General features: G+C 43.8%; 1 protein-coding gene across 6 annotated transcripts in view; it reads right to left on the reverse strand.

Annotated features, from left to right (window-relative positions):
- Window positions 1-13,666, reverse strand: part of NCALD (neurocalcin delta) — a 757,024-nt gene that overhangs the window by 6,789 nt on the left and 736,569 nt on the right. For all 6 annotated transcript variants that reach the window (XM_029591831.1, XM_029591833.1, XM_029591830.1 and 3 more), the window contains one exon: window positions 11,461-11,566. In XM_029591831.1, coding sequence (XP_029447691.1) covers window positions 11,461-11,566 — 106 coding nt within the window. The remainder of the gene's footprint in view (window positions 1-11,460; window positions 11,567-13,666) is intronic.

Genomic DNA, 13,666 nt, shown 5'->3' on the forward strand with positions numbered 1-13,666 from the left:
TACTTCCCAGGCCCTCACAACACACACAAAACCTGACAGAAGTCCGGGAGGCTCCAACGGGGAGCCAGGACCAGTCCGGGACACATCTCCTGCACCACGGCCGTCGGCTGCCAGCACTCAACATGGCGCCGACAGCCCTTTCCCTTACTATGCCACTCGGGGACACCAATGGCGGCAGTAGCCCATGTGACATAGTAAGGGCGAGGGCTCCTAGGCGCCATTTTCAGGACTGGCAGCCGGCGGACCTTTGCCCTTACTATGTCAGAGAACCTACCGCTGCCATTGCTCCACCCCACTGTTAAGGGCAAAGGGCCGTCGGAACCCGTTTCGGTGCTCGCAGCCGACGGACCAACGCCAATACATCGCTCCCGGACTGCTCCTGAACGCCCGCTCCACCGACAGACATTTTTATCAGGTCTTGGGGGGTCTGGAGGGTGGGGGGTGGTAATGAATTTATTGCGAACATCTTGGGGAGGGGTCATGAGGGGGGGAAGATTTCATTCATTCAGCAACTCTGTGGGGGGGCAGGGGGGTGGGCTACTGTTTTTCGCGGGGCTGGGGGAGGGGGGCAGGAGAGTGTGGGGTGGTTAGTTTAAGAGAACTTTTCTCATAGGGTTGTTTTTTGGGGGAAGGGGGAGGTTCACACACAAATACATACACTAAACTTGCACAATCTCGGGAACGCACCAAAATAGCCCTCCCCAGACCACAAAACAAATTTGGAAGTGCAAATTTGGTTAGGCACTCCCCTATTTGGCTACATAACGCGCACAGACGCCCAGGGACAGACCACATGTAGCACCAACAATTTTAATTTCCCAGGTCTTGGGAGGGGGCAGGAGGGTGGGGGGTTATTATTTGATTTAAAGGGTTGGGATTGGGGAGGGGGTTGGGGTGGGGGGGTTCCTACAGAAATAGAAAGACAAAGGTTTTCTGATCTGAAGGGTAGGCAGTAGGCGGGGGGAGGTGACAGTGCGGGGAGGGAGAATGAGGGGAGAGGTGAGTGTGAGGGGAGAGAGTTGGAGTGGGGACAGGGGAGGGAAGGGGGGGTGAGTGACTAAGGGGGAGGAGGATGAGTGACTGAGGTAAATGAGCAAGGGGAAGGGGGAGGGAGGGTAAAGAACCTGACTCTGCCACTGCAACGCGTGGCCGGGTACCGCTAGTTATATTATATTGTTAATATTGATTCCATTATTTTATGTCATTATGATTTTCAGTATTTAGTAATTAATTGCATGCATATTTCTATATTATATTATTTGGTTTTATTTTTTATATGCTTCTTATCTACATTGCATTGATTTATATTTGTAAGATACTGCAACCAATCAAATAAATAATAATACAGATATGTTTCAGAAATCATGACAGTATCTGATAAATGTGTCATCTGTGATTTTAGGGAGTAGACTGCCAAGAAAAAAAGAAGAAATACAAACATTTATAAATTAATATAAAACCATACTGCACTGGCAGAATATAATTTTGGAAATGGCTGACTGGACTGAACTCAGATCTTTCCCCTTAATATCCTCTATACAAAAAAAATGTATGTTGTCATCTCAGTAACTTTTCCACAAACTCCTTCCACTACCAGGCATTTTCCACAAGACCCAGCAAAAAAAAAAAAAAAAGTCACTTAGAACCTAAGTAGCAACCTAGCATGCTAAAGCAACACTAACTCCCAAAACTCAAACGGCATTAACCCTACCTGACCTAAGACAACACTGTAAATATCCAATACAAACAATTAAGAACTGCAAAAGAATGCAAGACAAATGAATATTTATATGGAGACCATCGTACCTGACTTTTTTTTTAATCGTCACTTTTTCTTTATCATCATCAGCCTCCACATCAATATTTTTTAAACATTTTTCAAAATTGCATTTAAAAACAGTACTTAACTTTCATGAAAGTCCAACACCCAACTCTGGCCAGTGTTTCATGATCTGCCAGTATCGGATATTGGACTTTCATGAAAGTTAAGTACTGTTTTAAAGTGCAATTTTGAAAAATGTTTAAAAAATATTGATATGGAGATTGATTATAAGGAAAAGTGGAATGTTTGGCATTTTATATTTTTTAAAAGTTGGGTATGATGATCTCTACTAAAACATTCATTTGTCTTGTTTTTAACCATTAAGCCTTATGATTTACCTTTGATGCAACTCCAACATTACTCTCTGCTTCAACAGCAGGGAGTGGCAGGAAATTCGAATCAAAGAGTTACCAACTAGGGCCCTGAACTTGGTGGTCGGTGAAACAGATAAGTATGGGAAAATAAGTGTGGGAGCTTGCTGGGCAGACTAGATGGGCCGTTTGGTCTTTTTCTGCCGTCATTTCTATGTTATTTTTATCACCAGGCTTTTGGTGTTTGAGAACACTGTAAATATTACACTAGGCCCTAAGTACATACAGTACCTGCATGTAATCCACTTTGAAGTGTCTGAAAGGTGGAATATAAACCAAATAAATAAATAAAATACTACTATTAGCCATTTATAGAATGCTACAAGATGTATGCAGATACACATAAGAGACAATCCCTGCACAAAGGAGCTTACTATCTAGTCAAGACAGGAAAACAAGACAAATAGGCGTTTGGGGAGAATGAGGGAAATCATTTTAAGACTGAGGTGGGCCCTGCCTTCTTATCCCACGCTGCAGGACTCCTCCGTGGCCCTTACTAGGATGGCTCTTAAGGAGGACCAGATACTTGTGGCCGGTCTTTGATGGTGTTCTGAGGGAGTTTTATACACTCCCTCACAGAGGGGCTCTTTTCTATTCAATCTGCTCCAGTCTGCCTGCCCCCCCCCCTCTCCCTTCCTGTTCTCTACACCACAGGCTAATCCAGAGGTACACAACTTCAGTCCTTGAATGCCACAAACAGATCTGGTTTCAGGATATCCACAGCTGATATCCAAGAGATATATCTGCATTCAAGGGAGGAAATGCATGCAAATATATTTCATGCATATTATTATGGATATCCTGAAAACTAGATCTGTTTGTTGCACTCGAGGACTGGAATTGCCTATCCTTGGCTAAATCCCAGGAACCAAGCTGAAAGGTCAGGTCTTGTTAGAGGTGTAGACAGAAAGGGGCACATTTTCAAAGGGGCTTTGCATTTTAAAATGCATTGAACATATGTACCTTCAAGGAACGCATTTACACTTATTATTTAATGCGCCAAATTCAAACTTTCATTGTCTTTTTGGACCTGGTGTTTGGTATACTCGCTTTCCCTGGAGGGAGGAAAGGGCAGCTTGCTAGGAGCTGAGGCAGAGAGTTTGGGGGACTAATTGGAAAATCATTGTCCTTGCCCATAAATGTGTTTAACGTTTCTTAACCTTTTTTTTTTTTTTTGTGGACCTGTCCTTCTGTGTCATCCAAGGTTTACATCCATTCTGTGTATCACTGGGGCAGACTGGGTTTGACTGGGGCTAATTGTGTGCGCGTGTGTGTGCGCGTGCGTGCGTGTGTGTGTGTATGTGTGCGTGTGTGTGTGTGCGTGTGTGTGTGTGCGTGCGTGTGTGCATGCGTGTGTGTGTGTGCGTGTGTGTGTGTGTGTGTGTGTGTGCATGTGTGTGTGTGTGAATGGGGCTGACTGGGCAGAGGGGAAGAGAGAGATGGTGAATTGACTATCAAAATGAGTAAAACAAACTTATGGCTAAGCAGGGCACAATGTTTTTGTAGTGAGAGAACCGAGGAGAAGGAGAAGGAAGAAGTGCCCCTTAGGCTTAGAGAGCATATTCAGAAACAGGGAGGGCATAGTTTCTGAATCTGTCTGAAGAGCAAGCCTTGTGCAGGTTCAGGTTCAATAAGAAAACCATACTATGCCAGGAGTTAGAGTAGGACCTGCACCCTTCCACTTAAGAGAGGCCATGCCTTGCCAGTGCACCTCAAGATCACTATGGCCCTGGCCGTTTTTTGCCACCGGCACCTTTCAGACACCTCCAGTGATCACAGCTGGAATAAGTCAGCCAGCCTTCTCCATATGTATAGATCGGTTTCTGGCTCCATTTCTCAGGAAAACACATCAGTATACAGTTTTCCCTTAGCGCAGAGAGCAACAGCAACAAATTATAACTGATTTCTACCAAGTTGCATGGTTCCCCTCTGTTCTCGTGGTGATTAATTGTAGACATGTTCCAACCACAAGGGCTTCCAGTTCCTCAACAAGCAGGTAGTCTGCAATACCAAGGAGATTATCATGGACCTAGTGCCCAGGTTTCAGGGGTCCTGTCATGATGCCTACACCCTTTCACAGTTAGGCTTTCATGGTCTTCTGGGTAAGTATGTTGTTCTTAGTATGATAATGCGGCACTTAACCTCTGCTCTTTTCTCTCCCTCTCTCTAAGTGGTCTTACTGCTGAGGCCCAGTATGGCTGCTCCAGAATGTACCAGGGGACAGCCTTACTGTCTACCAGCTTGTGATATCTCACTCTACTCTCCTCTGCCTTCTCCTCTACAGGTTATAGAGGATATCCACTGAAATCCTGGCTCATGATCCCACTGGCTTACCGACAGACTGCTGCAGATGTCCGCTACAACAAGACCCAGCATTGGACCAGGGCAGTCACTGAGAGAAATTTTGGCCTACTCAAAACACATTTCTGCTGCCTGGACAGATCAGGAGGATGTCTTCTCTACAACCCAAGGAAGGTCAGTGGCATTTTTCTAGCCTGCTGCATGCTTCATAACCTAACTAAAAGCTGAGGCCTGCCTCCTCCAGAGGACAAGATGCTCATCCTACAGGGCCCAATGAGGAAGAAAGGAAGGAATTGCAGGTGATACATCATCATACTATAGAGGAAAGGAATACTTTGATACAAAGAAATGTTCAAAGGTGATGGTGCATTTATTTACAACAGATAGGTGGTATTTGTGCATAGCAAAAACGTGTTTTCCTGGGATCCTCTCCTTTTGGGGGGTAGTTCATATATTTTCTTGATTGCTCAAGCCTGGTGCTTCTGTGCAGAGGTATGTGGTCACTACTGAGAATGCCTTCAGAAGCCATGGTCACAACAGGTAGTGGCAACAGGTGATAGCTGCAGGAAGGCTTCGGAGGTGAGAGGGGCCCTTGAGAGCTGACTTTGGGGGATGGAGGGGCCTGAGGATGAAGGCCCAACTGCACTGGTGTGCCTTTTCTCTTCAGATGGCATACAAGCAGAGGGAGGTGCCTCCAGCAGTGTTTGGGGAAGTGTGTGTGTGTGTGTGTGTGTGGGGGGGGGGGGGGGGGCCTTCCTCTGAGGTACTGAAGGTGTTGGTGAAGGAAGCATCCTTGGAGGTGGTGGAGACATAGAAGGATGAGGCAGCATCATAGGTGATTTGGACACCCAGGAAGAGCCTTCCACCGGGTTGTTGGAACTACAGATGGTGGAGGAAGGGGAAGAAGCATCCAGGGGCCCTATGGATGCCAGCGAGCATTCTATGCTGGCTGCAGCAGGCATGGAAGCATCCACTGAATCATCTCCCTCCAGACAGAAATCCCGGACTGCAGTTCTCCCGCAGCATCCAGCCAACACCCTGCATTTCTTGTATTACAACCTGTACTACTTTCTGTACTACTTCTTGAGCCCAGGTATGTCATGCCTTATGCCTACAAGCAGATCTGCCACTTTATCTTTTTGGAACAGCATGCGGTTCTCGGCTGGAGTGAAAGGCACCTCATCATCAGCTCTTGCAGAAAAGCTGGCCTCTTTCCTTTCTCTGTCTTCCCCCTCATTGGCATCTTGTCCCAGGATATCAGGAGTAGGTGGGTGTGCTCATTTCCTGCTACATCCCGCTTGCTGCTACAGACTCTGCAGACCCCTTCCTCTTCTGGCTCACTCTGTGTCTCTGGACTGGGTGTTAGTGCTACTGGATGCCACCTAGGCCTTCCCAGCCCACTTGGTCCTGGTCCATCAGAGTCATGTTGTTTTTCATCTCTTGCAAGAAGATAAATTACACAGTCACTACCGGCCTTTCATCTTCTTACCCACTGGATCTTCCTTACAGGCATGGAAACAGCTAAATAGGCCCCACTCTTTGGCCTCCAGCTACTCCACACTCTTCTAGTCTAGCAATCCGGCTAACTCAACTCCTCCCAGTTATGAAACATCCCCCCCCCCCCCCCAAGTATGCCCCTAACTTATCCAGCTAAATTCTAGCTCGGTAACTTATTATCCAACTGCAATGTAACTGGATAAGTGCCCAAATCTTCAGTTAGCCAGGTATAGTCTGAGTTATCCAGCTAAATGCTTTTGAATATACCTCAGTCAGTTTACCAGATTTTAATAGAAAGATAAACTTTTCTGCTTGCACCTTCCACAAAGAGTAAACATTTTGCATTTCAATAAGAATGAAAATTATGGGTAAAAAATAATCCTAACAATTATATCAGCAGGGAGAGCAAGTGTCATGATGACTTACCATGATCAATATAAAACAAGAGTTTACAAAATTCAGGTACGGAACTAAGGAACTAAACACTTTAGAGCAGGGTTTAGCAATCTTTTATTTGGCCAAGTGCCTCTGCCCTCAACTCAGGGCTCAGATTTTTTCAGTGGTGTCATTTGCAAGGAGCACACAAGGCCCATGCCTCAAATCCAAAGATCAGTGCCCCAAGTCTCAGTGACTGCCAATACATTTTTTTCAATCCCGGAAATATATTGCCTACAGACTTATGTAGGCAGCACTGCACTATCTATTGTTGCTGTGCTGCTCTGCTACGCTCTGGTATCAGGGGCGGTCAGAGGGAGTCAAGGCTACTTGTGCTCCACTGGTTCCCTACTCCCATGCAGCTGAAGAGAGAAGGCTGCCACATTGGCCTGGCCTATGCAGCTCCAGAGAGGAGGCTGTCCCATCTGCTGGCCCACTTCATCAAAGACAGAAAGTTGTCATGTTGGCTGGTCCCCACAAAGTGAAAATTGCTGCTGCCTTCACCCTGCACATTCTTGGGGGGAGAGAGAGAGAGAGTGAGCATGTGTGTGTGTGTGTGAGAGTATGTGTGTGAGTGTGAACAATAGCATGTGAGAAAGCTTGTGTGTATATGTTTGAGAGTATGTGAAAGAGTTTGTGTGTGTGTGTGAGAGAGAGCTTGTGTAAGAGCATGTGTCTGTGTGTATGAGAACAGATGGGAGGGCTCGTGTGTGGATAACATGCCATGCGGGCCCAAGAAGGAGACTACTGCTGTCTGTATGTTCTGGTGAGAGAGAAAGAGAGAGCATGTGTATGCGAGAGAGAGAAAGAGAGAGAGAGCATGTGGGAACATATGAGAGAGAGAGAGAGAAAATGTATATGAGTATGTGCAAGTAAGCAAGTATGTTTCTAAATGAGAGAAAGTTTGTGTCCCCTCTCATTCCCCCATTAACCCACAATTATCTCAGGGTGACTGGAAATCAAAAGGTCTCAGATATGGAGAGCAGGGGATTTTTTAATCCTTATTTGTTTTAATTATTGTGTGTTATTTGATAGTTTATTGGTGTTTTGGACATTTTGAAAACATTTTATATAAGTTTATAATTATAGGGATTTTTGAAACATGTATTCTTTTTTATAAGTATGGCTTTACCATTATGATGTTTTAGATTTCTTTATTTTATAGTCTGATGTTTTATGTGTATAACCCCTAGGCTGGGAAGTCCCAGATAGGAGCCCAGGGCACACATCTTAGTTCAAATAGCTCAGTTCTCAAAAAGATGTCAATTCACTCTGAGTGTCCAGAATTCCCTATAGGGGGAATATTAATTTCTAGGCCCTATTGCATTGTTTTACCTCAAGTCACCTTTTAAGTTCCTTGTAAACAGCACTTATAATCTCAAGTAGATAAACAGCAGCAATAATAATGCTAGAAGCTAGTCTGGTTTCAAACTCAGTTTTATTGATAGAAATGAATGAAAAGTTCTTTACAGCTCTTGATGTTACTGTTCAATTTAATTACAATCTGAGTTTTCAATAAATTTGTGACCTTCAACTTCCAGCAAATGTCTTTAAATGAATAAAACCAATTTCTTCCACAATTTAGCTCCTGCTTTCCAATCTATAAAATTAATTGTGAGGTTCATCTCATTGTAAAATGAGTAGAAAGTTAATTTCTTCTCCCAGACAATTATGAAGCCTAAAGTCCTATCTTCTTTCCCATTGTGGAATGAGTAGATACTTAGTCCATTCAATCAATAAACTCTCAAGTCCCAAGCTGGCATACCTACCTCTCCTGTAGCTAACCCTTACTACTTTCTCTCTGAAGAAGTCAGTGAAGATGATAAAGATGCATCTAGCTAATCTCTCTGGGCTTCTTCTCTTGTCTCCCCAGATAATGGTCTGGATGTGAATCCATTCCTGCTCAAAAGACCTAGATGGTCCTGTGGGTTTCTACAGGTAAAAGACACCTCTCCTCCAGACTGTGCAAAAACTGAGTCTCTGGGCCTACGGTACTCAAAATATAAAGACAGGATAAAGTCTTAAGCAAAAAAGGAAAACCATGCAAGAGGCAGGAAGGGTGTAAAAAACGTCCTCCTCAACTACAAAAAAGTTTCCAAACGCATGGAGAAACAAAGAGCAAGGCACACCAACTACATTCTTTTACCCAGGTCTCAGTCCAAGAGACCCCAGAGTCCTTTTCCCAGAAAAATAATCAAAATAGGGGACGACAAAGAGCATGCTGCACCCTCCAAGGGTCAACCAAGGAATCATAAGAACATAAGATATTCCATACTGGGTCAGACCAAGGGTCCATCAAGCCCAGTATCCTGTTTCCAACAGTGGTCAATCCAAGTCACAAGTACCTGGCAAGTACCCAAAAATTAGATAAATCACAAGCTACTTTTGTTTATTAATTACTGTAATAGCAGTTTATGGATTTTAACTCTAGGAACTTATCCAAACCTTTTTTTTAAATCCAGTTACACTAACTGCTGTAACCACATCCTCTGGCAATGAATTCCTGAGCTTAACTATGCTCTGAGTGAAAAATAATTTGCTTCAATTTGTTTTAAATGAGCTACTTGCTAACTTCATGGAGTGCTCCCTGGTCCTTCTATTATCTGAGTGATTTACATTAATTAGTTCAAGTCCTTTCATGATTTTGTAGACTTCAATCATATCCCCCCTCAGTCATTTCTTCTCCAAACGGAACAGCCCTAACTTCTATAGCCTTTTTCATGGGGCAGTCGTTCCATGCGCTTATTTTGGTCGCCCTTCTCTGCACTTTCTCCATTGCAGCTATATCCTTTTTGAGATGTGATGACCAGAACTGCACACAGTATTCAAGATGTAGTCTCACCATGGAGCGATACAGGGGCATTATGACATCCTCAGTTTTATTTGCCATTCCCTTCCTAATAATTCCTAACACTGAGCAACAATTTCAATGTATTATCCACTATGACGCCTAGAACTCTTTCCTGGGTGGTAACTCCTAAGATAGAACCTAACATTGTGTAACTACAGCAAGGGTTATTTTTCCCTATATGCATCACTTTGCACTTGTCCACATTAAATTTCATCTTCCATTTGGAAGCCCAATCTTCCAGTCTCGCAAGGTCCTCCTGCAATTCATCTCGATCTGCTTGAGATTTAACTACTCTACATAATTTTCTGTCATCCGCAAATTTGATCACTTCACTCGTCGTATCCTTTTTCAGATCATTTATAAATATATTGAAAAGCACCGGCCCAAGTACAGATCACTGAGGCACTCTACTGTTTACCTTTTTCCACTGTGAAAACTGATCATTTAATACTACTCTCTGTTTCCTGTCTTTTAATCAGCTTGCAATCCACAAAAGGACATCACATCCTATCCCATGACTTTTTAGTTTTCTTAGAAGCCTCTCATGTGGGACTAACAAAACAACTGCAAGATGCCCTTCTGAAAGGTTATTCAAAACCTACACCCAGAGTTTAATGTTTATTTTCTTTATTTTAATAAAAAAAAACCCCAAAATAAACATTGAAAACCCCCCCCCAAAAACTAAACAAAAAAAAAAAAAGAAATGGAGCATTCCAAGGCCTCCCATCCCTCCCACCCAAACAAATTCCGAGGCCAGGATTTCCCCAAGCCCTCACTTAACCGGTCAAGGGGGGATCTGATGTCAAGGCCTACGTCCAGGCCGAAGCTTGGGCCTTGTGTAGGGCATAGGCCAAAGTTGTGGCAACCTAATGCAGCCTAGGCTTACACAAGCATAAGGCTACAGGCTGGGCCTAGGCAATCGGGATGGTCCCAACATCTAGGTCTAGGCTGAAGCCTTGGCCTTGCATAGATCTAAGCCATGATAGGTCACTGCAACCTCGGCCTAGACCCTACGCAAGGCTTGGACCTGATGCTGCAGCTCAGTCCAGAGACGGAGTCCTGATGCTGGGGACTTGGCCTAGGCCAGGGACCAGGCCCAGGCCTAATGCATGGCCTGGTCTGGATATTGGCTCCTGATGCTGGGGCCTTGGCCTAATCCCAGGCCCAATTCCAGGATCCAACCCAGAGGTCAGGCACCGGCCCTGCAGCAGGCCCCTGAGGCTTTCTGGCCCGTCCTCTTTTTTCTTTCTTCAGCAATGAAATGATGCTGTTTGCTTGGGAGGCACTGGAGTTAATTAACCCCCATGCATCCTCCCCAGCGGAGGGTGCCATTTTGATGTATGGCAGCACAATTAGCTGGATGAGGTTTGGATGAGGCCCCTGCTTTGGGCCTCGGCCTATTCTCTGGGCCTGTGTCTAGGCCCCAGCTTCAGGCCTGGCTGTACGCCTGACGGATCAATTTTGTTTTCAAAACGAAATGTGAAAACCAATGAAATTTTGTCGGATTTTCAATCGTTTTGCTTTGAGAACAAAATGAAACAAATATGAAATTTTGTCTAATTTCCTATTTCATTTCTTCTAAATACCCACTCCTATTTGATGGAGACAAATACAAGAAATTTACAGAGGCATTAGTCAAACACAAGAAATTGTATAAATAAGATGCTAGCTAAATGTCCGTGGGAAACCAGACTTTGAATCATCATTATGTGATATGCAGTAGTGAGCTGCCATATTGTACATAGTACATAGTAGCATGTGATCGACATGGGTGGCTGGTTTTGGGATTTGTTTGTTGTTTGTGTGTGATTATGAATGTAAGGGAAATAAAAGAAAATGAGAGGTAAAAATAAACTTTAGACATTTTGGTTCATAGTGTTTGTATACTAGATATGATAGGAACCTTGACTAAAACAATTGAGTCAGCCAATTTACTCAAATTGGGTTTCTATTCAAATTTTTGTGATCAATGATATTAGAATGTGATTATACTTTATTTTATCTTTGTAACAGTAATTGATTCTCTCAAATAAAGAGGTATTGAAAAGAAAACTGTACAGAGCAATCTCCCTAGCAGTATTAGAAAGGGATAACGTCACTTCCCCTTCTTCACTTTCTAAATGTTTGTCACTGCTCAGGAACACAACGTTTTAACCACAGGTTGGTGTATATTAAGACCATACCATCCCGATTGGTATCCATCTGCCGAAAGATTTTTTCTGTTCTTTTCTCTGGTGTTGACTCATCTTCTGGCATTTTCATTACTGAAGAAACCATCTTGTAGATTGCCTAAGAAAATTTAAAGGAATATATTAATGTATACCATTTGATGCTGGATGTTTTTCACACACAGCGTATGCCATTTTTTATTCTGAACAAAGATAAACAGCACTTCAACACATAAAGGTGAATTTTAAAAGCTTGGCACACTCAGTAATTAGGGGACACGTGAATAATTCGGGCTTGCGCGTGCCAACCATAATTTTAAAAGTGCCCAGATGTGCACGTAAATGGCGCAGTGCAGCCTGGCCAAGAGATGCATGTGTAAATACTTATGTGCCATGGCCGCACCGAGGTCCCCTGCCTCATAACTTTGCTTCTGCTATGGATGATGTGCAAGTTATAAAAGAAAATGATTGAGCCATTTCAGAGGGATTTAAAGGGTCTGAGGTAACTGGGGGGAGTACAGGCTTTCAAACCAGGGGGGTCTGAAGGACCTAGCTGCTAACTGAGTGAACTGGTGAATGAAGTGGTAAACTGGGAATGGCGTCGGCTTGCGCCCCCTATAAAATACCCCAACTTACATGGTAGAAGTAGGATTTGCGTACCCACTTCAGGCTATTTTATAACATGTGCATGTACATGTACGCAAATTATAAAATGGCATTCCTTGGCGTGGGCCAACATATGTGCATCAATGTGCTCTCACGTGATGGTTAGAAAGTTACCGTCTTACTGTTTAGTTTCTTTTTTCTTAATCTTTATATGTAGGTCTTTTGATTATAGAGCTAAACTTGAGAAACTACCAATCTTACCAACTGAAATCCAAACACTAGTTTCAACTAATATAAATTCAAATACATAGAGGACAGTGTGCTAGTCCTATTATCTTCATTCATACATATTACAAATAAGTATCATACAAGGTGAAAGTCTGCCAAAAAAAACTGGCTTGTTATACCCCGTATGATTATTAGAGATGTGAATCGTGTCCTCGATCGTCTTAACGATCGATTTCGGCTGGAAGGGGGAGGGAATTGTATCGTCGCCGTTTGGGTTTTTAAAATATCGTTAAAATCGTGAACGTGTTGTCTTCAGCCGGCGCCATTTTGCACCGCCATTTTGCAAAATGGTGGCGCAAAATGGCGCCGGCTGAAGACAACACGATTCGATTGCAGGAGGTCGTTCTGGATCCCCGCTGGACCCCCAGGTAATTTAAGGCATTTTGGGGGGGTTCGGGAGGGTGGGGGATTTATTTTAAAGGGTCGGGGTGGGTTTTAGGGTGTTTTAGTGTGCCGGTTTTCCCGCCCTCCCCCTTCCCCCGATTTACGATTTTTTGACGATAAATCGGGGGAATTGTTATTGTATCGTGGCTCTAACGATTTTTGACGATTTAAAATATATCGGACGATATTTTAAATCGTCAAAAAACGATTCACATCCCTAATGATTATATACTAGTATAACTTAATCACTGTTATTGGATCTTATAAAACAGTGAGTATCAATCTACTTTTTCACATTTTCAATTGCACTTAAAAACTGATGACCTAAACGAATCTTTATCTGCAGATTGTAGCCATATTTGGTGCAAACTCTGGAAGCACAACTGAGCACTTCAGTAGTCCTCTTTGTTTTCTAATAGGTTGGCAACAAATCTGCAAAAACATCCACACTGGATGTAAGTCTCTTCATGTTCCAGCCAGACCAGGAGTTCCACACTCTCATCCAGCTCTGGTTACGCCTGACACTACATTGTTTCAGCATGTTAAAAGCTTGCCTCAGGGACAATTCTTTTTATCGCCTTATCACGCAAAACTTCAAACAGAACCATGAAGGCAGCCATTTTGAACAAGTCTATGAGAAAGTTTTATCTTCCAGTTCTGTATTGTTATGCCTGTCAGTCGCAGACGACTGCGACCTCTCATACTCACCTCTTTTCTCCCTGCACCGTCAAGTCTGAGAAGAATGGCGGTCTCTGCTAATCTCCGCCGACCTCTCCGGCGTTCCCGGGACAGCATGGGCACTGCCGACTGCCATCTTGGATCTGGAATTACTTAGGCGCACGCGCAAGGGCCTCCTTTGTACACGTCATGGCGGGAACCTCGGGGGCGTCCCCTCCCGATGACATCAATCTGCTATTGTATTTAACCTGACAGCCCTTGCCTT

The sequence above is a fragment of the Rhinatrema bivittatum genome, chromosome 2 (assembly GCF_901001135.1).
Source record: "Rhinatrema bivittatum chromosome 2, aRhiBiv1.1, whole genome shotgun sequence".
Lineage (NCBI taxonomy): Eukaryota > Metazoa > Chordata > Amphibia > Gymnophiona > Rhinatrematidae > Rhinatrema > Rhinatrema bivittatum.